We start from the raw sequence: 23427 nt of genomic DNA, 5'->3' as shown, positions 1-23427 counted from the left end.
TTAACTTGACGTACCACTTGTGATAATTTAATCCTGGATCTACCGCTGCGAGGGGCTATTCCACAACGTCATAATTTTAAACCCGGATAAGGAATATCTAACATCTAGCATATTTCCGGAGAATATCCAAGGGATCTTTTAAGAAATTGTCCGCGGAATCCACCTAGTTACCTCCTATGAATATATGCATAATTCCTACGAGGATCTCCCCAGCTAAAGACAAACCTGAATTACAGCTAGATTGCAGCTAGGTAGACCGCTTCAACCAAGATTCCCTGGGGAAATCCGCCAAGAAGATCCTACTAGCGCCTTGCATTATTAGTGTTATGTACCTTCGGACATCGAGGTGATTGGTTACACTAGAATATATATGACCTGACCGAGATCATATGGGAATATGCATCGTGAACCACATGCTCTTCCTTACTGTGATACCTTTTCATGAATGCCATGGTTTTCTGCTAGGCTATTCAAGTCGTACCTTCGCATCTTAGAGGTAGCACTGCTCGGGACGCTCCGAGTGTTAGACCTAGCCCACCCAAACAAGGCAGGTATCATCATCGTACCTTATCCCTTATCCCTGAGCTTTGCGAGTGCCGCGGCTATCCCATCGCTCAGTTTGTCTTCCTCGCGTGCTTTTGAGGTCGAGCTAGACGGCTGTTCCTGCACCATTGTCTTCTTGGATTCTTCAATGGCCGCCGCTAGCATTGCTTCCTCATCATAATCATCTATAGCAGCATCTCGACTTTGGTGGTCCTGTTTAGGCTCCGAGGGCGATTCACCTTGTGGTTCTGTAATAGCACTGCCTCGAGACAGATTGGCTGACACACGAGGCATATCCCTCAACGGTACTCGACTCAGCGGGATAGCTTTGTCCGCTGCGCTATTGCTCTCGTCAACAAGGCGTCTCTTAGCTGCGTGTTGAACTCGGAACGGCTCTTCTACAACACTGCACCATCTCTTCACTTTCTTCTCTCCCCAGCCGCCAATAACAGCAACCTGTTCGGGGTCGGCATTGACTGCGTTCTTCAGACTACCAAATGCGCTGACCAGAGAAATAGCATCGGCTTTGTTAATTCCTCTAGGTACGGTGACGAACTCGACGAGCTTCTCGGCGTAACTCGTAGCTTGCTGCCCCTTAATAGCACCGAAATTCGCGTGCTCGTAGGACTTGTATAATTCGAGGTATCTCGCGGCTTCGGCAGCGGACCAACAAAGAATTATGGTAACGTTATTGATTAATGAGGTCTTGGAGAGTTCGCGTAAGGAATCTTCGTGGTTGGGTATATCGACCATAGTTAAGAGGATGCGCAGATTGTATTTTCCCTGTAGATTGCGAATTCGGGTATAAATGTATTCGGGATGTAACCGATGATACTTAAGGCTTAGAAATAGGGCACATGTTGTTAGCCCCAGGCCATAATCGGCAGGAATATCACTGTATTCCCATGCCACTGAACGTAGGGATGCTAATACGGGGTTCCCTTTTTGGCGCGGGGACACTAGAATTGAAGAACCGGATGAGCGTTGTGGGAGAGCTTGAGGTGTCGGTTGAACAATCTTAGGCGCGGCCGAGTTAGAAGTCGGTGGTGGTTTGTCTAAACGTTGAGGCGTCGGTTGCTGTATCCTTTGAGGAGTTGGCTGTTGGATTCTTTGGGGAACGGGTTGTTGAACACGGTTCGTGGTAGGTTGGGATCTAGTTTGACTGGAGTTACTTCCAGCCGCAGAGGAAGCCAAAGCAGATAAGAAATCTGCATCGGCACCAAAGTCATCATCATCGTCCATTTTCGCAATTCGCAATATTTATTTAAGAGGAAACTATCTTCTTGTCCTACGCAAGCAAAGATATGCAGGCAGCCGGAGTCATCGACCTAGACCAAATAAGTCTTAGCTCCCGTCAGATCTAAGGCGATCTAGTCGAACTAGCCACAATTATGTCCCCAAATATGTACCTATGTATCTACACTGCCACAGATCCACCAAAAATGGCTTGTAAAGAACTCCGTCTTATTGAATTATCAAGACATCTGTTCACTTCGATCCTCTTAGCTTATAAAAACACTACAATATCATACAAGAAGTAAGATAGAGGATATGAGAGCCCTAACAGCAGGCTGTTAAGAGCCATAATTCCCATTCTTCATTAATTTTGTAGCTATAATTGTTCTGCATGTTTGCATATTAACCAGCGAATTTATCTGATTTTCTTTTATTATTCTCATCATGCCTCCACGAAAACAGACCCCGAAAAAGGGGGCGTCTCAAACGGGAGCTAAAGGACCAAAGAAACCTGCGGAGACCAAGGAAGAATTTGAAGAGGAACTTAAGGTCCTAGCCGGCCAAGCTAAGGAGGAAAATTGGATCAATTGGGCTATTGAGCAGGCTATTGTTTATGTAAAGGCCGCAGCCCTGATCATACTCATGGCCGTCTATGCCAATGTCTCTCAGCTGACGCTGTCGCCTGTCTACGGCCAAATTGCTGCAACTAGACTACATCAGAGAGTAGTATGGTCGGCTTTGTTCGTAGGATGGGGAGTTAATGTTGTTCTAAGACGCACCTTGCCTTTCAAGACGATTTCTCTACTACCCCTGGTAGCAGCATATGTCCCTATGGCCCAGTTTTTCCTCTTCCAGGCGAGCGAGACCTTCGGTGCGGAGCTAGGACCAGCTATCACCGAGGCTCTTACGTTATTCCCTCTCGTCGTAGTTAGTACGGCGTGCATAGCAGACGTTCTTGAAAACGCTGATCTGAGCATCTTGCCGAAATCCATTGCCAGCTCCGCGCCAGGTCTAGGTTCATATGCATTCTTCAAGTTTGTTGAAAAGGAAACGCTACAGCAACTATTTGAACAGATTGGTAAATCGCTGCCGCAGACGCGTGTGGGTTTGGAGTTGGTACTAGCTGCGACTTATAGCATCATGGCCCGGTCGAAGCTCCTCGTCTGGGCCATCCCGGCGATCCTGCATGCTGGTTTTTACAATACGCATCTCATGACCCCGATGGCTACTAGCTCTCTAAACGCAACCCTACAGGCCAGTGGGTGGTCATTAGTTGATCGATGGGAGTCCAACACTGGGTACATCTCAGTCCTGAACAATCATAACGACGGCTTCCGAGCTATGAGGTGTGACCACAGTCTACTTGGCGGCGAGTGGACCAAATTTGGGCGGAAAATAGTTGCGGAACCCATATACAGCGTCTTTACTCAACTCGAAGCAGTGCGTCTCATTCCAATTCCAAATAAAGCACCCGATAATGAGGCAAAAGCTCTAAATATGTAAGTAACGCTTTTTTATAAATATTTTTCTTTTACTCATAATATCTTAGTGGCCTTGGTATCGGAACTACACCATCGGCCTTGATAGCTCATGGTATAGACACGACCATTGTCGAGATCGATCCTGTGGTATACGATTTCGCCAAGAAATATTTCGGGCTACCCCTGAATCATACAGCCGTGATTCAAGACGCAATCTCCTGGAGCCAGTCTAATAAAGATATCCTCCACGAATATTACGACTATATTATTCATGACGTCTTCACGGGTGGCGCAGAGCCAATACCTTTATTTACCTACGAATTCTTATCAGGCTTAAGACACATGCTAAAGCCTAATGGTGTGATCGCTATTGTAAGCCTTCTTGCGTATATGCATATTAATACCATTAAAACTAATGATTTTAGAACTATGCTGGCGATTTCACTCTACCTCCTCTTAGTATTGTAATGAATACGATTAGGGAAGTCTTCCCCTCATGCCGCATCTTCAGAGAAAGCGAGGCTCCTCCTGCAGAAGTAGTTCAAGAGGCCGGTCGCGATTTCGACAACGTCATCGTCTTTTGTACCAAGACGGGAGAGAAAGTCACGTTCCGAAAACCCACCGAAGCCGACTACCTCGGCAGTCTGGCCAGGAGGGCATACCTCTTACCCAAGCACGAGGTGAAAGAATCGGCTTTCTTGGCTGCTGCTGCTGACGCGGGGGTTCTCAGAGTGAACGAGACCGAGAAGCTGGAGAAGTGGCACGATCAGGGCGCTTTGGGCCATTGGGCTGTAATGCGGACCGTGTTACCGATTTCTATCTGGCAGAATTGGTGAGCGCGATAACGCCACGAGTATTCAATGCACTTGCCCATGATAAACTATGTAGCATATATATAATCTAGTCCGTGTAAATAGTGTATGGTCATTTTCAATCCAGGGCGTGTATTTTCTATCAAAAAATCAACATGCGTCCTTTTCTTCCGTGGGGATTAGGCCGAATCACGCCAAAGGAACTCAGGCGGAAGGGCAAGCTGTGGCTTATCGTATATCACTATAGGAGAACTTTCTGAAAGGTATAACTATAGCTTTAGTTCGTGGTGTTTAGTCCTTCTCCTGTGGTGATCCTGACATTAGATCTGCTTCCATAGGTGGCTGAGTTACCCCTAAGTCACAGATATCTAATTCCTGAGGAGGTGCAGTGGCACGCCGTTGATTAGAACAGGCCATGCTTTCTTCAGTGTAAGAACGTAATATCAAGAGGAGTTTGTTCAGGGACGCCGTTGGCTCCTCCTTGTATAGTTCCTCTAGAAATTCTAATGGTGTTTGTAGCACTTTGGACCCCCCTGTACCCGTTTTCATAACCATATTCAAATTGTCGTATGAAAAGGTTTGACTGCTCGATGCTCCATGAGATAGGAAAAGACCTAGGAGGTGATAGTCTTGGCCAGCAGCAATTCCATCTTCTAGACTTGTCCCAGAGGCAAGAACTAAGAAGGTCTGGAATGCTGACGGAGTCTCCCTATCTTCCCTATGGTCGCATTGGGATTTGCTCCAGCATCCAAAAGAATTTTTACAATCAGTTTTGGATGCGGTCCATAACCCTCGTCCGTAAACAACCCATAATGTTCTAGGTCGCCGATAAAACCTGGCCATACTTTCTTCCTCCCGGTGGAACTCGAACCTCTCATGGGGCCATCCGAGTAATAGTTTCATACAAATGTCAATTTTGACTTGTATATGAAGTGATGTTTCCCATAGCCAAGCCTCGAGATAGTAGGGAAGGGGTAATATGACTATAACGCCCAGAAATCCTAGGTTGGTAAAATTGGCAAGTATTGGAATAATACTAACCCCAAATATGTACTGGGCAATAACATTCTCACCCAATGTCCTCCAACGCCGACATTCTTCCAGTCTCCCAACCCATATATAAGGGCCGTCTCCCGTGGATTCGTAGCAGCAGTTTGCCAGTGATAAGCCAAGGTTCTATCTACTATATCTAAGAATCCCGGTTCGATCGGCTGGCCCAGATCCTCGGTGTTAAGAGCATCGAGTAAGATAGTTTTAACTAACATGGGCTATAGCAACACCTAGGGCTGCTAAAGCCTCCATATTAATGAAACAATAGAGCAAAACGTTTGGAGTTACTGTAATTGTGATAACACTGCTATTCAATAGACGGGAAATTGAAATTTACTAAAAAGGCAGCAAATGATACTCTAATAATTACTGAGAAAAATACTGGTGGGTAGAGAAACATGTTAGATGTTGGAAAATGCGAACATGAGTAGACCTTGGACGAGTAAACAGCCAATCATTTCACTAACCGATAGTATGTACAATTAATCTCTACTACTTTAGGTATCTCATCGGCACCTAGGTAGGCACCTATGCATATAGTAAGCTGTGAGGGCCGATACGACAGCATATTTTACTTAACTTATAGCCTAGTATAGGATGGTCTAGATCCTAACAACCTGAGAGTAATATCATAAATTAAATTTCACCAATACATTAAAACATGCGTTATTTCGTTATTAATATGAGAAAATTGCAATATTTAAAGATCGAGGTGATGATTTAAAAGCAACGGAATCAATATAAAGCTAGCCAATTTCAACTTCGAGATTCTTTCATGACAACAACAAGCACAATGCTTAACAATTAGGAAAAAGCACCACGAACTAGAGCGAAATCAGTCATCATCATCATCATGATGTTTCGGCTTCGCCGCCATTGGCTTCATAGCATCCTCAACAGCCAGCTCCTTCGCATAGCGATTAGAATCCGTGACGAACTCCCGCAGGTACGAAGGCACCTGCTTTACCCTATTATAGGGCCCAGGGATTGGTTCTCCCAGGGTGTAATGCACGGGGACTACACCTGTCCACACCCTGTCCAGTAGCTCGCCGTTCTCCATATCTGCCGTGTCATCCTTAGGCGTGCCAGTCCTGAGCTTGGCGCTGCCGGCGGAGATCTTGACTCGTAGGACACTGGTGCTCTGCATCTCGGCCGCGTTGGGCGGGACGCGAGTGTGCCGGTAGCGGTCGCGGACTACGGAGTTGGTGATGAGTTCCATGGCGTATTGCTTCTCCTCGATATCAGTTACTAGTTTCGCATACCCGAACAGTGATGCCGAACGGTAGTTGTAACTGTGCGAGTTCGGAGTGAGCGATAGGACCAGACCATCCACTTGGCTGGCAGCCACACATATTGGCAGTCCCTCTTCTTCCCCTGGCGAGGCGCTGTCGTTGGTGGCGTTTCGCGACATGTTCACGAACCGCGATGAAACGTACCCGTGGAGATAAAGCTCGAGTACATCCCCGGTATCCGCGCTAGGCCGGTCAAACGAGCCCATCTGTCCTATCATAGGCAGGATCGTGGGAAAGGGGGAGTTAGGAACGTTGAAGGATACATGGAGAATAGGACAAGCGTTCACTATCTGGTGGATAGTCTCTAGAGCATAGGTAGCTGGAGAGATATTAGTAAATCACCTAACCTTGGATGTCGGTTATATGTGTATTACCTCGAGAGTCATATCGGTTAACCTTGTTGTAAGGTTGCTTGGGGTACTCAAGGTTGACAGAAGGCATTTTGAAGACGTTGCTGGAAGCTTGCTCTTGAACTTGTAGCTTTAACTTGTCGAAACAGCTAGGTATTGTGACTTATAGACAGTGAATTTCTGTTAGATATAACTGATAGTCTTGTATCCTATTAATAATTCCGGGGAATTATGCTTAAGTCTTGAACCTATTCTATGTATTATAATTCTTACACCGGATCCATCTTCTTAAGATACTCGTTCAAGTCCCTGGGTGAGTCGAAAATAGACCTACAGCATCGATACTAAGAACTAAGTATAAAGTATAGACAAATAGGAAACATATTATTGGTTGACTTTTAATGTAGACGATAACTATGCTAGATCCGATCGGTAGGGATGACCTAAAGAAAATCGGCAGCTAAGTCCATTCCGGAAAGTCCATGCGATGTTAAAGTTAGGATGTTTATGAATCCCTAGAATGTAGCTAGACCAAGCAGCCAAGTACATACAGGGCGTGTTGGACAAACCGTCTAGACTTCTATTAATGAGTCAAGAAAAAGGTGTTGTAGTGCGAAATCGCAAATTGGTTAAACCCGGGATTTGATAAGATGCAAGGTTCAATTGCCGCCGGCTCCAGTCCGTAGATGCCTTTTCCGCGGCGGGACGGGACCCTTATATCAAATGTGGCTTGAATATTCCGATAGTGGGGGTTCCATTGCACAGCCCGTCGGCAATAGCACCAGCCACACGACCAAGCTAAGCTCCACCAAAAACTTCGTCGCATTGAATTGTGACATCGAATTGTGACATCGTGAACAATTCGCGTTTGACGTCCAAGTTCAATTCGAACCCTCAAACGTACCCGTTAACCGCCAGACGGTCGCAAATCCTAGACAATGGCGAAGAAACGTACGTCAAAACTGTAGTTCAGCAATAACGTCTTACTAACTCCAAAGTAGCGAAGACCCGTCTACTCTCCGTTCGCCTCCTATCCATGGCCATGACCGGTTTCTTCTACACATTCTCCCGCCCGCGAACGTCACGGCCCATGAGTATGCTGAAATACGACCCTATCGGTACGTTACTTCTTATTCCCCGGGTATAGTAGGGAAGCATACCGCGAGTCTTCAAGACATGGATTTTGCCCGAATACTTCGAATGCGAGACGAAAATAGGTAGAGAGGATATCTACGCAAGTCAAACTCATAGCTAACTTTCTGGTGTATACTATAGTTCGGAAAAAGGTGCTCTTCCTCGAACAGAAGCGGAGAGGGAAATAAACAGTTAAAACTCGATCCCCGTCTCAATATGCGAAGCTTCCCTTCTCTACGATGAGTAGTGAAGCCTCGAACATCATGCGCCTATCATATGGAGCTATAACCCTCCAACCGCTTCAAAGACTCAGATGCGTAGAAGGATTAGTCTAAACAAACTCTTTGCGAACATATCCAGGGGTTGTATGTATATATAGCTATACAGTACTCGAGCGAGAGCTGTTTTATTATTGCCTCTATGGATGTTCACCGTGCGTTAGGCGGCGCATATCAAGGAAAGTAAAATATTCATTACTGCATTAAGCTTGACTACCGCCCTTTAAAAGACCAAATTAAAGCTCGGCTGTGAATATGTATGCCTCTTTACATTTTATCATTTTGGCGAGTAGGTATCTCGAGCAAAGCTTAGCCATGATATAGATATTCTTCCCATCCCCCCAAATACACGACATTGTCAAAGTAAACTTTTCTGAGCGCTTTGGAAGAAGAATAGAGCCTTAGGTGTGGTTCCAGTTTGCTGATGTTCATTGGAGTTTCTAGTTGCAAAACTCACTACGGCCTTAGCCCTCTAAAACATCTTGCTCCTAAGCTTGGTTGTCTACCGACTCTGTTGTTTAGCAAGAAGCTGTAGTCGACTGGCTATCGGCTACTTCTGTGGTACCAGATATAATGGATGACTGGCTGTGCGATAACCCCTGGCCAGGATCTTGTGAGCCATAGGTCACCAGTCCAAGGGGTTTCCTCTTTATTGGACCTCCGCGACGAGAGGGTGCACTTGAATCTAACAAAGCTCCCTCGGTCGGTTCTTTGTTTTCTGACGTCTGAGACGGAAAGTAAGTTGACATAGAGCGGGATAACTTAACTCTTTCTGCGATATTAGACCCCTGGGTCTCGTGTTGTTTGGCCCCTGAAACTCTCTGCTTCTTCTGTGATGGTTCGTTAGCACTGCTGTCAGGGTGTACCAAGTCAGAAATGATAGAATTGTCGTTAATGTGCCCGCTGGGGCCGGCTTGGCTCGCTTCGATCTGTTCGCTGCCCATTTCTAGGATAGATCCAGCTACAGGTCGATTATATATGCTATGAGTAGTAAGAGGAGGCTTTGAACCACGTCTCGCTATCTTCCGCTTGAGGGGGAGCTGTGGTGCTACAGGCAAATGGTCATTCGCTTCCAGTGTGTTCCCTCCTCCTTCCACTTCTCCCAAAGTATCATTGGTAATGACCTTCATAATCCCTCGCAGAGGTGCTGCGTGTCGTCTGGTACTCCTTTCTTGTTCAACAGACATTGGAGATACGCGATCATCTATAGTAGCCGGAGACTTGACCATGACCTTTCGCTTAAGATCTAGAGAGGCTTCTTGTGTGTGAAACATGTTGTCCTGTAGATTGCTCGTCAATATAGAACTGTTTCCGGATTTTGTCGATCGGCTTTGGTCACGGGTACCTGCTTCTGCATCGATGACCTTCGCTTGGTGATACGCCAAAGTACCTGACACCTTTTTCTGAACTTCTAAAAGTTGCTTCAATTGGTCACTCATCTGAATTGCGTTAGGTTGGTCCCTTGCTAGTCGCCATAGTATATGTTTCATCTGATCAACTTCAACTCGCCCATGCGACCATCCTTCGAGACTCCCTCGTAAAGCTTCCCGCTCATTCTCAGTTTCCTTCAGATCGACAGTCATCTTATTTATCGTGGTGGATGCCGTCAAAACTTCGCCTCGTATTTGGCGTATGTCTCTATCAAGATTGACTCTGCTCATTTCTCCTTCTTGTCGGGATCTAGTTAGCTCTTCCTCAAGTTGTGCGCGAGCCACCTCTACTTCTTCGAGCCGCTTTTCTGTAGTTTGATGTTTCTCGATAAGCTCCTTTGTCCTTTCGGTGATAGCCCGAGATACTTCTTGCTTGGTTTGCTGCACACTAAGCTGAATTGCTTTTTCGTGGTTCTCGCGCTCAATTTGAATATGCCTCTCCCTGTCTTGAGCAACGCGAGCTTGCTTTCTCAATTCTTCCTGGACTGCTTTGAGGTTTTCATTCGATTCGCTTATCGTTATTTCCTTCTCGCCTATTGTTTTCTGGAAACACTCAGTCTGCTCTGCCAAAGTCTTGATCTTCTCCTTTGTTATTTGCTCATTGGCTGCAGCAATTACTAGCCGTCTCTCGAGCTCTTGACGCTCTCCCGTCTGCTCATTTATGCGGATGTATAGTTGGTGTAATTCATCTTGTAGACCTTGAATGTGCTGGATATGGCTATTGATAGCCATGTCAGAATCGTGTGTTCTCTCTTGCCATACCGCAACATCATTTAGTCCGGTCAACTTCTCGCATATACCTTCGCATAGCAAACGAATTTCCCCAATACTTTCATGTAAAGTTTCTTGGTCCTCAAGTACAGAGTTATGAGTTAACAGGACAGAATCTTGAAATTCTGCAACAATCCTAATAACTTGTTAGCACTATATACTCTTCGGAATTGTTTAGACGCATACGCTGCAGCTATGCTACTATGAGCTTCTCTTAATTTCTCCATTACTACCATGGGATCTACAGTTTTTGAGTTAGTCTGTTCCAGCGTCTTTAGAATCTTGTTAAGTCTATGAAGTTAGCAATATTTGACATAGGTCGAATGGGGAGTCCTTACTTTTCTTCTTGTTTTTGAATGCGATTCTCGGTATTTTCAACATGCTTCCGATCCTGTTTCATTTGGTCTAAAAACTCTTGATTCTGTGTCGATACTAACTGGAGCGAGTGCTCGTGTAGTTTTTGAAACTTGGACAGCTGCTCGGTAAGATCCTGGCCATGCTGTTTTTCACGTTCAAGTTCCATCTCACGATCTCTTAGCTCGCTTTCGAGAGACTTGATGGTTTTACTCACTTATCACACGTTAGTCTCATTGCTTTAGGAGGGGTAATCTTACATACGTTCGTCGGCTTGTCCATTGGTATCTTTGACAACTCCAGCAACCTCTTGCCTAATCCCGGTTCTTAGGCGCTCAAGTGTCATAAACGCCTTATCTATGGACTCTTTCCGTGCTTTCTCTTCCCCTTCAATGTCTGCAATTGCCTTTTGGCAATTTTCCCTGCATTGTAAAAAAAGTCGCTGTTGTTCGCCAATTGCATCATTCAAACGGGTTCGACAAGACTTCAGTTTATCCTCCAGTTTCTTGCGTATGTCAGAAGATATGTTTATCTTGCTTTGAATCTCCTGGTTTTGAGTACGAAGATTTTCAACTTCTGTCGACAAGTCATCGATCTTTTGATCGCGACACGCGATTGTTTCCTGGCACTGTTCAATAACTGAATCTTGAGATGCAATATGGTCTTCTAGTAAAGACATTTTCTGCTCCCAACGGTCCAGTAGTTCTTGATTGTAGAGATAGTTCGTGTTCCAAGATTCCGCGAATCTCATTAAATTCATGCTATTCTGCTCGCGTGTGGGAGTGTCTCCCTTGTAACTGACTCTAGGAGGAGCTCGTGGCTTTGAAATATTCGATGCTTGAGAACACGATCTCACTGCGGAAATTACATCGTATTCTGATGCCCCAAATGATATGGGTCGCGTAAGACCCTGGAGTCTATTTCGCTTATTCCGAAGATTCTTCGTAGAGCTATGTTTGGCTTCACTGACGCCAATGTCTCTTGAGGATTGATGATCACTCCGAGGTTTCTTGTGGATCTCCGAGCGCCTCATTGTCTTGGCTAGAACTGCTCTATTTGGTGTGCTTCTTGGTTGTGCCGATTGTGGGTTGACAGTAGGTGATAATGCGACTTTTGTTTGTGGCAATACACTACGAGGGCTTAGTTGCGCAAGAGCTTTTCGACGGGTATCCGAGATTGCCTTCGGGAGCTGAGCCTTCGTCAGAGGAGAAAAGTGAGATGTCTGCTTTTTCCCACCATAACGTGACTGGCTAGTATTGTCTGGGAAAGGAAAGTCAAACGAGTCTTTGGTGGATGCTAAGCCTGATGAGTCGCCGACAGGGGGCTGGGTGCTACTGGGGGTATTCTTTGGGGCTTCTTGGGGGTATACTATCATGTCGACTGTATCATCATCATCTTTATTGCTATCATAATGTTCTCCGATTCTATCTCTACCACTTTCTGATGGCGGGGATTCCACTGGTCTAACATGACTATTGAAGTCAGAAACTCCGGGACTTAGACCGCCATGCGAAACTCTATTGATTACGGGAGGAGGAGGAGGAGGAGGGGCTGTATTTCTTTGTTGTCCAACTGGACCGTGGGATATCGTACGAGGAGGCGGCGCCTTTTGAAATTGGAATATGGCCCCTATCTCCTCGGCTGTCTCCAGTACCGGACGGGTAAAAAAGCTTGCCTCTGTAGCCCTGGTAGGGAGAGCATCCTCGGATGAACCTTCTAACGGAGTACTTTTAGTTATGACATTGCTATTTGTGTCTTGTGAGTCCTTTAGTGGCTGGACAAGATCGGCCTGGCTAGACGTCGCTTGAGAAGTAGGATCCGCATATCTATTAGACATTTGGCTTGACACATACGTCTCATACTTGGGGTCCTCTCGTAGCATTCTGATTATTAGGTTTTTAACACTGGATTGTATTATCAGAGGCGAAATATTAGGAGGATAGTACGTCGCCTTTCCCAGCGTAAGGAACGAGAATGATTATTGCGCCCAAACAGTTATACCATTTTGCGGTTCAAAGCATGATAGATGATGTGAGCTGAATATGAGAGGTGGATAAATTTTCAATTGAACTAATATTCTGAGTTTTTGATAATATTATAAGGTTGAGAAAGTAGCACTTAGTGGCTCTCGTCCCCTTGGAAGTGCCGTTTTGCGTAACTGCCTTAAACATACACGGTCAATTTTGCTGGTCCTTAATGACTTACGTGACTGCCCGGATAATATAGACAGAAGGAGTTATACATCTTGTAGTTAATTCTATCACTAGAAGGATCTATGTTCTACAAATATTTTATATGAAATAGGTAACTACCTGACTTAGATGCAATGACCTAAGGATCCATAGGTAGAGTAAAATCACCATGTTTTCAAAGAAGACTGCTTGTTATAGGAAAAGCTTGAATATGAAATATAAAAATGGACAGACAACCCCTATATACCTCTACATAATTTCGAAGACTGATGAATTTCTAGTTGGTTCACTGTAAGGAACTCCGACGAGACATCTAAGTGTTCTCGTTACTCTTAATATGGGTATGAAAAGATGTGATTAAATTTAATAATAGAAAGGCTAGCATATAGCTAACGTTGGCGTGTCAAATTGCGGTACCTATAGAGCGTGACTCTACCTATTTTCGTTCACGAACATGCCGAATTAAAATGAGATTAACTGACGTGAGTTTATGATGGATTGGTCGAACAGAGGTATCCTACACTTCTATATTGTGACTAATCACCAGTGTAGATGGCTGCATCTCCGGCAGCAGTGTAACAGCAACATCGCGAAATTTGTTGCTATAGATAGCATGGCGTAGCATGGCGTAGCATGGCATAGAATGGCGTCGGTATCTTTGGGATCCGGTCAGGAAACATGCGATTTGGGTGCCATTAATAAACGCAGGCCAATATGTTGGCCTGTCTCAGTTACCGATTTATACAAGATGAAGTCTATCTGCCATCTAGACAGTTGATCTAGACGCAATCAGACGCGTCTTTGAGACGACACAAGTGAGTTGGCGTCTGATATCGTGGACGCATTATTAAATAGGCGCTCTTCTAGGAGAACAATGAATAGGTAATTCTAAATTAGATTTGATGGGAGGTGGCTGATGGGAAATTCCTGCGATTAGAAACGTCCAAGTTCTCGTCTAGCGAGTCGATGAAGGCCTCAATGGAATACATCAAAGTCACACTAAACAATAACGGTTACAGTATGCATAACTGGTGGATCTTCTTATGAACTAAACAGGCGTAGCTATAGCGAAGTCATTATGCCGATTGTATTAGGTAGGGTTTTAATTGTATTTTATTTGGGTTGCAAATGAAGGAATTTTTGGAGTCTATCACGGACTTCAATGCGTGGGCGTATGCGCGGTTGAGGACTGTTTATGACGTGCTGTTCTAAGATACCTACCTAGGTAGCATCCTCTGAAATTGTCATGATAATTAAGAGGGCACGGAGATACGGTCATACTAGCTTCAAATAGATAACTATTTCCTTGAGCAAATGACTGTTCTACCAGAAACTTTTTCGTGATAAGAATTCTCCAGCAAATTACAAGCAAACCACGAGAAACAAACCTGGGCGACAAATGTGACAAGATGCAGCGTTTGGAGGCCACAAGAAATGGTACCTCCTAAAATCCCTGTTAACACATGCTGATTGGCCAAATAACCAGGGGTCAAGTCCCAAAGCGCCCTTGGTTAAGCGCTTGCTAGATTTCAACTACCAATAACAATTCGATTCCATCTAAATAAAAGAGATCTTATTGCTTAACTCCTGCATCTGAGTTGGTGGCACCCAATGAAGACTTTGGAAAAGTGCCGGGACCCCTGAGGTCTCAACTGCCAGTGGTGCATTAAGTCTTTACATAGAAGAGCTAGAGACACTACCTAGGTTCCTATCAACACCCACCATGCATATTCTGTCACATCATTAAGATGTCTTTACAGAATGGTCTCTCTAAGCGCCTCAACTAACTATCCCCACCAGGACGAATTCCTCGTTCATAAGTACCAAGAGCCCCGATGTGGCGTGATACAAATCCTGGTTCTCTTCCTACCTTCAATATCGTCTCGCATGGCTGGATGAGATTTGTTCAAAATCTGTAGCGGCCGCCTTACGTCGTCCCACGTCGTTCCACAAAGAACCAAAGTGCCGGCTCTCACTTACATTACTTTCATTTTTCGCTAGTGCAAGCTCACCATGGCGACCTCTACTTCAGACCCATTCCCGCTGGCGACGGATGTACCTTATAACGAAGGCGACAGTGGACCGGGCTCGATCAGTTCCGGCGGCAGCATTGATGATTCTGCGGGGGCATCTGGTAGCAGCCCCGGTGTCGTTCAGATTTCCCACGGTGCGATAGTCGCGATCATAGTTGTCGTTGCCGTTGTTTGTGTACTTGGCAGTGAGTTCTTCCGTACCACAGCTGATTTCAACGAGCTAATATGGTGTAGTTTCTACAGCGGTGCTTTTTTACCTAGCTAAGAAGAGGGAATGGAAGGTTAGGGAGAGCATCCGTCGTTCGGCAAGGAAGGTAGTCACTGCTCTCACACCCCGTCGATCGGAATTCCCAAGGTCGGTTAAGGAGTCCTCCAGTAACTCATCTCGAGGTCGTCTTCGCTTGGATGATGTACCACCAACACCTAAATTGCGACCCGAAGATGTTGAAAAGGGCCTTGCCCAGTCAACTACCAGAGAGAATTCAGAGAAGAGAGGCAAGAAGTGGACGAGAAAATGAATCGTCGCGCGGTGTGGACTATTTTGAATAGGTGATGGTTACTTGGAAGAAGACATAGGCGTCGAATCGGTTATGGTATTTAAATGGCCTCACTTGTAATTGGAGAATGGAGTTCAGGAAAGCGAGCCAACCGCCTGTTAAATTTGTATCAAATATCGCTAGTATATCGCTGGGTATCAAAGCCGTCTGAATACATTAGTACTAGCACTTCGTCGTGGGTCACTTCGTCTATCTTTTGGTTGAGCTTTTGGAGCTTCATCGTTCTTCCTCCTCCTCGAGTCCGGCACGAATGTAACTTGTCTCTCTCCGACTATGTCGCCATTTCGGGCTTTGTTGACCCTGCCTGACTTCTGGGCTCTCGAGCCTAGAGAGGCATCCCTTGACAAGTGGCTACTCTCCCGATTAGACGAACTGACTCGCATAACCATTTCCTTCTGCGCAGTCCTTTTAAGAGATATCTCATCGTCACTCTCGCTGGTACTGCTAGGGTCTTCGCTCTCGTCAGAGAACTTTGGACCGGGGACCGTACTTTTTACACCTGTCTCCGGATCGATCTTCGTGCTGGGATTTAGGACCTGGAACTCGCGACTGTTTTCATCAATCTTGAATTCTTCGTCCTCAAATAGACGAGTAAATCGTTCATCTCCCAGCACACCAGCATTCGTATCGATGTGTGCCCTCCTCTCCTGTCGCTTGAGCAACTTATCAACCAATTTTTGATTGACCTTAACCTTCTTATTTCCACGGATTCGGCTAGCGCGCTCCTTTTCAACCTTCTCCTTAATGCGTTTTGCACGTTCCTCTTCCATAGCGTAAGGATTGGCGATCAACCGAGCTTGGTCGTACAGCTTCGAAGCGACGAAGTAACCGTGCATATAAGGGCGTAGCAAGTTCGTCTTGCCAATCAAGTGAGCGAGGCTTAGAGATTTCAATTCCGGCAATGTCAGGAACTTGAAATTGTCATATTGATCAGTGCTGACCTCCTCGGCCATCTCTTCGACCATGTTGTCAAGGAACGAACACCACCGCGGCGCAGACCCCAGTTGTGGGATGAAGAAACTATGAAGGGGTTTACCCTCGTTGGCCGTAAGGATCATTCCCGTATTCTTGCACCATGTGACGAAATTGATATCGACTAATGGTTCAACGGAGGTCCAGGTCTCGCCGTCAAGCTCGTCCCAAATCTTGATCATCTGTTTATCGGCGGATAGGACTTTCTTCTCTTGAGAAGACGTAGTCATGTGGATAAGACTTTTGATCGGAAATCCTGGACCGTGGTCTTTTTGTAACAGCGGCTTCGGACTTCGAAGATCAAAAAGTTTAATAAGCCCACTGGATGTGCCTGTCGCTAATGAAAGACCCGTGGGGTTAAAGTCGAGGGCTGTTATTTCACCCTCCTGGCCGCCAAGGATAGCAACTCGCGACTTGGATCGCGAGTCCCAAAATTCAACGGAGCCAACAGATGTGCCAAATGCTAATAGGTTGTGGCTGTTCTCGGCAACTGCTGCTGTGTTAACACTGCCGACGCCGATGCTTCCCTGTAAGCCGCCTTCGACGCCGTCGTCGGATCCAACATCAATCTGATATGATTTCATGAATCTCCCAACCTCAAGGTTCATTCGAAAGACTTCACCATTTCCATCGGGATCCAACCCGACTGAGGGAATCAACGCTTCGGTAGCATGCCGATCGTAAACGAGGTCTCTTCCGTACCTAGGCAGGCGTAACTCATAATGACAACCAGCGGGCGTCTATCATATGTTAACATATTCCGCTCGTACTTAAAACACCACTTTCTCTCAGAAAACTTTAATGCTTACATGGAACTCAAGTTTTCGGTCGCTCTGTAAATGTAGGGATTTCGTGTAATCGTTTGAAAGTAGAAGAAACGTCGTATTGAGAGACTTGGTGTGTCTCGCATATGATAGTGAGAGATGAGGTAGGTAGTGAACATGGAATTGCGGTTTGTCTACTAGACATTAATATGTTGTTTAAGGATATTTTTTTTAGATATCATTGCGACATACATGTTCCAGTGGACATAATCCAATCATTGTCCTCAGAAACTCTAACACACTGGCTGGCTTCCTCAAACTCAAAGTCTTGAAGTAGTTCAATTCGATTTTGATACTCGGGGTCTGATTTCAAGCTGCGTTTCCGGCGACGTGCGAGCCTGCGTAGATCTAGTTAGTATCAACGTTCTTGTCGGGGAAGATACTAATTATCTTACCAGTCTGGTAAAGGCCGCGCAGTATTAGCACCGGCTATTGTGTATACCGACACATCTCCCTGGTTGGTGACCTTCATGGCGACACAATTCACAATTGTTGCCGACAGAAGTTTTATGGTGATGGGAAGGAAAGAAATAATACGCGACAAGACGATGGATAGAAAAAGAAAGCAGAGGGGCGATAAGGAGAATTTTAGTGGAGATTATGATTCGATAAGGTAGTTCTAATTCTTGCATAACGCGAGATCCACCATTTATTGCGCCCGGTAGGTGATTGGTCTTAGCCACAACAATGGATCAAGGCGCTTTAGGTAAGATCCACAGCTGCCCATGTGCCTATGTGCCAGCCTCAACGCCGGGAAATATAGAATTAGGTACTTTTACTTAGTACAAGACCTTAAAGATTCCTCAGCCATCCTCAGCCATCCCTTACACAGAACATCATCTGGCCATGATCACATACCTAATGTAACCGGCCAATGTTGCGACTAACTCTATGACCTACGAAGTGATAGCTGTTTACTCGTTTGCTTCAATCCTCACTGTCCGATTCCAGCTTCGCATTGCCCTTTTTCATTAGGCGTAGCGGAGATGGAGTTCGGCATGTGTTCGAGACCTCAGAGATTGAAACGAAATCATCCAACTCACTCTATTCATTGTATCCTATTCTTATGTTAGCAGTTATTTGGTTATAGGAATTCTGCTGTTTGTTGTACGAAAACGACTACTACATCGGAATGATTGATACGATTTACGATATGGACACTGGCGAATATGAGACTAATACATTAGTAATTGTGAGTACAAGAGACCGAGGCATACTAATATATTTGCATCGATGCACCCGCTAACTACAACGTAATTATAACACAGAATAATATATCATCTGTTAACTTTGCCTTCTACGATCCCGTCTCCCCAACCTTAACATCCCTTAGTTCCCATGCGCTCGAGCTCGAGACTGCGCTCCGGAAAGATGGGTTCCTGGCATATTACGATACGGTTCGACGGGGTATATGGTGCTTTTACTTATCGCAGAAGAGTAGGCTGCAGGGAGGTCAATCAGCAATACCTACATTTCCCAAGTTGATTGGAAGTGCTGGGTTTAGCTTTTCCTTGACCGAGGAGGGCACCTTTGAATCGGTGGCACTCGTTAAGAGTCGTACACATGGCCCAAATACCGCCAATACTCCAGCAAGCTCCTCATCCTCAACTGGATCCGCTGCTCTAGACTCGGCCTATAGAAATATGCAGTCTGCTACATTTTCCTCGGCCCAATCGTTTTCTACTCCAAGCGAGCAGGAGTCCAGGACAGTCCCACCCATAGACTCGAAAATCACTTCCTCGACGTCAACAAAAGATGTCTACGATTACTTTATCTGCGCTGCTTTATCTGCAGTATCTTCTAGCTTCTGTGCTAACACTGGGGCTATCCCGCTAAGCTCCCGGACCCTGCTTCTTTCGAGCTCCCCTCACGACGACTACGCCACTGCTCCTGCGATACTCGCTTCCTTACGCGTATATCTCACAACAACTGGCAGTCTTGTCATATCGTTTTCGCTTTCTCTGGCGGAGGGTATAATAAGCCTGTCTGAAAAGCTTGGATATCCTCTTCCGTCTCTTGGTGTTACTGTCTTAGCCGCGCCATTAGGAATGTTTGCTACTTGCCACCCCGTCAGTACTACATCTGATAATGTAGCTACCGAAGGTAGCTTTGGCCAGTCCCCCGATACTCAAATTATGAGGCTTAGGTCTGAAAGGGATGATGGCCAATGGCGGAATATCTGTTCTAAATTCCTGCAAGCCCGTAACATACCGTCTTCTTTTTGTGAATCCCCAAGTTGGATTAGTCTTCAACGAATACGAAGAAAACCAACAGAGCAAAACGTAGATGGGAAACGGACACCGCTAGTAGGTACTTCAAACATATCGTGGCCTGCGAGTTTGTGCTTTTGTAAGATGTTTTCGCGACTAGGAATTGGAGGCGAAGGAGATGATGTCTCGGGGTCTGAATTTGACCGGAACTATGACACTCTAAGGGTCGCTAAGCAATGGTTTTTAGATGCGGGGGAGCGGGATGAGACACTGATAAAGAATAAAAAGGAGAGAGACGCTGCAACGGCTCGTGAAGCTACGCTAGGAGACGGTCAAAACCCACATACTAGTGGTCTATCTCCTTTACCATTACAGCGATCCAATAATACTGGTGTACCGCCTGGTTTATACCCGACACCTCCAGACGGTAACATCCAAAATATTGTTGGTGCGACGCCGTCTATGGACGGTACGGCTTCTAGTCCTGGAAATAATGCGGCTGCATCTGCGTTAGACATTGATGGGACTCGTAATGTGAGATCGTACGGAGATCATTGGGAGAATACGGACACGAAACGCGAACGCATAGGTGCTTCATTTGAGTCAGAAAATCTCTTCGGCGAATTGGGTCCCGATATGTTTGCAGACGCCGATATTACCGAGGCTGATTTTAATTTCTTTGATGAACAGCCTGGCGACATGGGCCTCAGTTCCCTTGACTTGCCTGGCATCTCAAATTCAGATTCAAATTTAGGTCTTACTGTCGGCCTTCCGACGATACAAGAGTCTCAGACCAAGGGAGGTCCTCCGGATATTCGCTTAGTTGATGCCGCTTCGCCAACGTTCACGAAGCCTGAGCTAAGACATGCACGGAGCTCGTTAGGAGATGAAGCACGGCGCCAAGCTGGATTAGACGTTAATAGATTCCAGTCTGCGGGCGTTAAACGGCCCGCTAGTCCATTCAACCCGGATACCGTGTTCAAGAGAATTAAAGCGTCCCTTGATAACCACCATGCAGTACAGGAGAACTCTCGTATAAAAGTGTCTCCTCATAACAGCATTTTTGATAAAGTGGATTTTGGACCCTGCTTATCGGCAGTGAACAGTAAATATGAAGGGAGTGGGCGGTTCGACTACTCTGTCGAGCGATCAGAAGATGTCAAGTTTTCTAGTCTAAATGAACCGCCAACGACGAATTATTTGCGTCGCCATGTCAAGGCCCGGAAGGGCTTGAAAGAACTCCCTGCAAAGATCGGACATCTTCTAATTCACCCACCTGGTTCTCAGATTCCCATATCGAATCGTCCAAGCCCTTCAAACCTCGAAGAGACGCACTCAGACGCCGATGAAATGAGTATTGTATCGGATCAGGATGATTTAAGCTACGATAGTGATGATCCATCATCCCCCGTGAAATCCTCGAGCGTGAGAAGACGACTAGTTGACGACGATAGGGAGTCCCTTGCTACATCATTTAAAGAGCTCGAATCTATAGACCTGAGTTTGCCTCATCTACCACTTGAGTTGCCTCATGCATGCAAGTCCGAGGCGGACTTGCCACTCACCAAGTACTTTGCCGACCCGGAACCGCCACTTTTCTCGCCATCACTACCGGACGATCAGTTAATAATGGCAGCACAAATTCTTACAGACCAATTTTCTACTTCCACCTTTTCGACTACTACCACACCTCAACTGTTAGAATCAAGAGTTTACCAGCGCCGTCAGCTTACCAATCTCACAAGGAGATCGATCCAAGATGTCAAGTCTGGCCTTCCCCCATGCCTTGCAACTGCTACGGAGTATCAATTTCGTCCATTTATAGAACTTCAAGATGTACCCCTTCTCGGGCAACCTACACGAATGCAGCCAAGGCCACCGGGAGCCGATCAGATGAGGCCAAGTAGTTTATTCCAGGTCCCATCGCCACATTTTGAGTTGCGGCGATACGAGTCTAAGTTGTCTGTCTTACCATCTGCTGTCGCTTTCTGGGAGAGTCTTGGACTAAGTCCGTCTCCTGGAAATAAAGACATCAATGCACTCTGTATTTTCCCCAATAACGAGGGTATGGCAGATGACATGCTTGCGTTTACAGATCGAATGCGTAGCATTTACGAATCATTAAAGCTGGGTTCATTCAGCCGTCTTCCTACAACAGCTGGTGTAGAGAACGGCATGTTTCCTTTCACTTCTGAGAAAGACCTAATCCCATTCAGCAAGTCATCATCTTTTCTACGACCCTCAATAGCGAGCTGTGTTAGTAAAATCTGCCAAGTGTTAGCATCAATGATAGTTGAAGAGATAAATTTTGTTATCTTCTTCGTCTATTCGCCAGATGCTGCTGGATCGGCAGTAGAATGCTGCTCTGCTTTCAACCAGATCTTCGAGGGATACAGAAGAATATTGTCGAGTAAAAAGTTATCAATCGTTAACGATCTGGCCCTACAACTAATACCACAAGATTTCATAGCATCTTCATGTTCAGTTGCTATGCCATCCCCTTCTGATTTTGGTAAACTGGCCATGGAGACATACGATAGGTGTACTCAATTTGGTGGAGCGGGACCATCCCCGGCAATAATGCTTGAACAACCACCACCAAGGATAATCGATTTCAAGCTGACAACCAATCCGTCCGCGTCGTTGTTACACGAGAACACTTGCCTCCACATTGCATATGCGCAAAGCATAGATGGAAGGTGGGTTACAGCGGCTTGGACAGATAATAGGGGTAGCCAACAAATGACGGCGTCATACTGCCTAGGAAGAAAAGGGAAATGTCTGTCGAGGCCAATCGCGGATGTAACTACAGAGATCTGGGGTGCCACTCATGACTTCATATCTGCTCGGAAAGTACACTGGCGAATCATCATCGCGAAATCCGGTACGATGGAACAGTCCGAGATAGAACTCTGGTCTGCCCTAGCCCAAGCAGAGTCGAAAGCATCGATCAGCTTGACGCTGATCGTAGTAGACACTAACCCATCCATGCAACTCCTCCCCCCGGCAGTTAAGATAACAAGCAATGCCTTATCTGTATTCTACACCACGCCGGTTTCAACGCCACAAGGCTCTATGGTGTCGCCGGAGCAGAGTGGTAACCCACTTACGCCCATGCGAGAGAATGCACCTACAAGCACACCGACGCCCAGCGGGGACAACAATCCAGAAGCCGATAGTGACGCTACATTAACCGAAATCACCGATCAAACGTGGGGTGCCGTCCTATCCCACAGATTGAACAACTCGACTTCCTTGACAGAGCTGAATCCAGCACTAATCAGTGGGTATCTAGTAAAACGTGGTGGGACACGAGTTGAAGACCCTCCTGTCCTCCTAGAGGTCAATCTAGTACATAATGAGGGGAATCCTAGAGCATATGAATCTTTATTAAGGGAAATACTTACTTATTACCGAGGGCTCGGGACACTAGCTAGAGCGCGTGGCATGGTAGACAAGGAAACAGACATCCGGCCATGGCATATTGCCGCGGCTGAGAATGCGGTTAAAGCGTTATATATGTTAGTGTGACGTATGTAGTCACTATGGGCAAGGTGCCATTACGTGTAGAAATGACTATTTGCCAGGTTGGAGCAGTTTGTTGGCAATACAATAAAGATATCAGCCCCCATGCCTCATTTCATGGACTAAGTACGGGCATTAGATAAATATTTCTGCGCGTCTCGGGATTATGACCTGTTCAAGTAACGGTGAACCAAAAAAAAAGCAAAACAAAAAAAGCAGCTATCGAGTACGTGTCGCTAAGATGGTAAAAAGCACAGATTCGTATCATCGAAAGCCAATCAGTATCAACTTACTTTCGTCATTGTGAAACGACACTCTTGTGCAATGTGACAAATCAGTACTATTGCGGGGTGTAACAAGCTGAAAGAGGCCAACAACAGTTC

At 45.8% G+C, this 23427-nt stretch overlaps 6 protein-coding genes across 7 annotated transcripts; 3 read left to right on the top strand and 3 right to left on the bottom strand.

Moving 5' to 3' along the window:
• Positions 1-567: 567 nt before the first annotated feature.
• GL218_02979 (Mating-type switching protein swi10) lies at positions 568-1785 on the bottom strand (the record flags this gene model as incomplete). 2 transcript variants are annotated; one of them, XM_033579522.1, is made up of 1 exon in its annotated part: positions 568-1785. In XM_033579522.1, one exon carries the CDS (start codon positions 1783-1785, stop codon positions 568-570), a length of 1218 nt encoding a protein of 405 aa, XP_033437601.1. The 2 variants fall into 2 exon arrangements, with proteins under 2 accessions (XP_033437601.1, XP_033437602.1); XM_033579521.1 differs by having other exon boundaries at positions 568-1296.
• Positions 1786-2223: 438 nt separating this feature from the next.
• On the top strand, positions 2224-4096 carry GL218_02978 (uncharacterized protein; the record flags this gene model as incomplete). Its single annotated transcript, XM_033579520.1, has 3 exons — positions 2224-3278; positions 3329-3632; positions 3686-4096. 3 exons carry the CDS (start codon positions 2224-2226, stop codon positions 4094-4096), a joined length of 1770 nt encoding a protein of 589 aa, XP_033437600.1.
• Positions 4097-5957: 1861 nt separating this feature from the next.
• Positions 5958-6855, bottom strand: GL218_02977 (putative flavin-nucleotide-binding protein; the record flags this gene model as incomplete). The annotated part of the gene is made up of 2 exons (XM_033579519.1): positions 5958-6733; positions 6789-6855. 2 exons carry the CDS (start codon positions 6853-6855, stop codon positions 5958-5960), a joined length of 843 nt encoding a protein of 280 aa, XP_033437594.1.
• An 8081-nt stretch (positions 6856-14936) lies between these two features.
• Positions 14937-15474, top strand: GL218_02976 (uncharacterized protein; the record flags this gene model as incomplete). The annotated part of the gene is made up of 2 exons (XM_033579518.1): positions 14937-15141; positions 15191-15474. The coding sequence occupies 2 exons, from the start codon at positions 14937-14939 to the stop codon at positions 15472-15474; spliced, it is 489 nt and encodes a 162-aa protein (XP_033437593.1).
• Positions 15475-15650: 176 nt separating this feature from the next.
• On the bottom strand, positions 15651-17781 carry GL218_02975 (Ribosome biogenesis protein ENP2; the record flags this gene model as incomplete). The annotated part of the gene is made up of 4 exons (XM_033579517.1): positions 15651-17225; positions 17295-17443; positions 17502-17647; positions 17705-17781. The coding sequence occupies 4 exons, from the start codon at positions 17779-17781 to the stop codon at positions 15651-15653; spliced, it is 1947 nt and encodes a 648-aa protein (XP_033437596.1).
• A 660-nt stretch (positions 17782-18441) lies between these two features.
• On the top strand, positions 18442-23050 carry GL218_02974 (Mediator of RNA polymerase II transcription subunit 13; the record flags this gene model as incomplete). The annotated part of the gene is made up of 3 exons (XM_033579516.1): positions 18442-18501; positions 18578-19280; positions 19680-23050. 3 exons carry the CDS (start codon positions 18442-18444, stop codon positions 23048-23050), a joined length of 4134 nt encoding a protein of 1377 aa, XP_033437595.1.
• Between the last annotated feature and the right edge of the window lie 377 nt (positions 23051-23427).

Source organism: Daldinia childiae (assembly GCF_008694065.1).
Source record: "Daldinia childiae strain JS-1345 chromosome Unknown Scaffold3, whole genome shotgun sequence".
Lineage (NCBI taxonomy): Eukaryota > Fungi > Ascomycota > Sordariomycetes > Xylariales > Hypoxylaceae > Daldinia > Daldinia childiae.
Note: the sequence above shows the minus strand (reverse complement) of the source record. Positions and strands in the feature narration are given on the sequence as shown.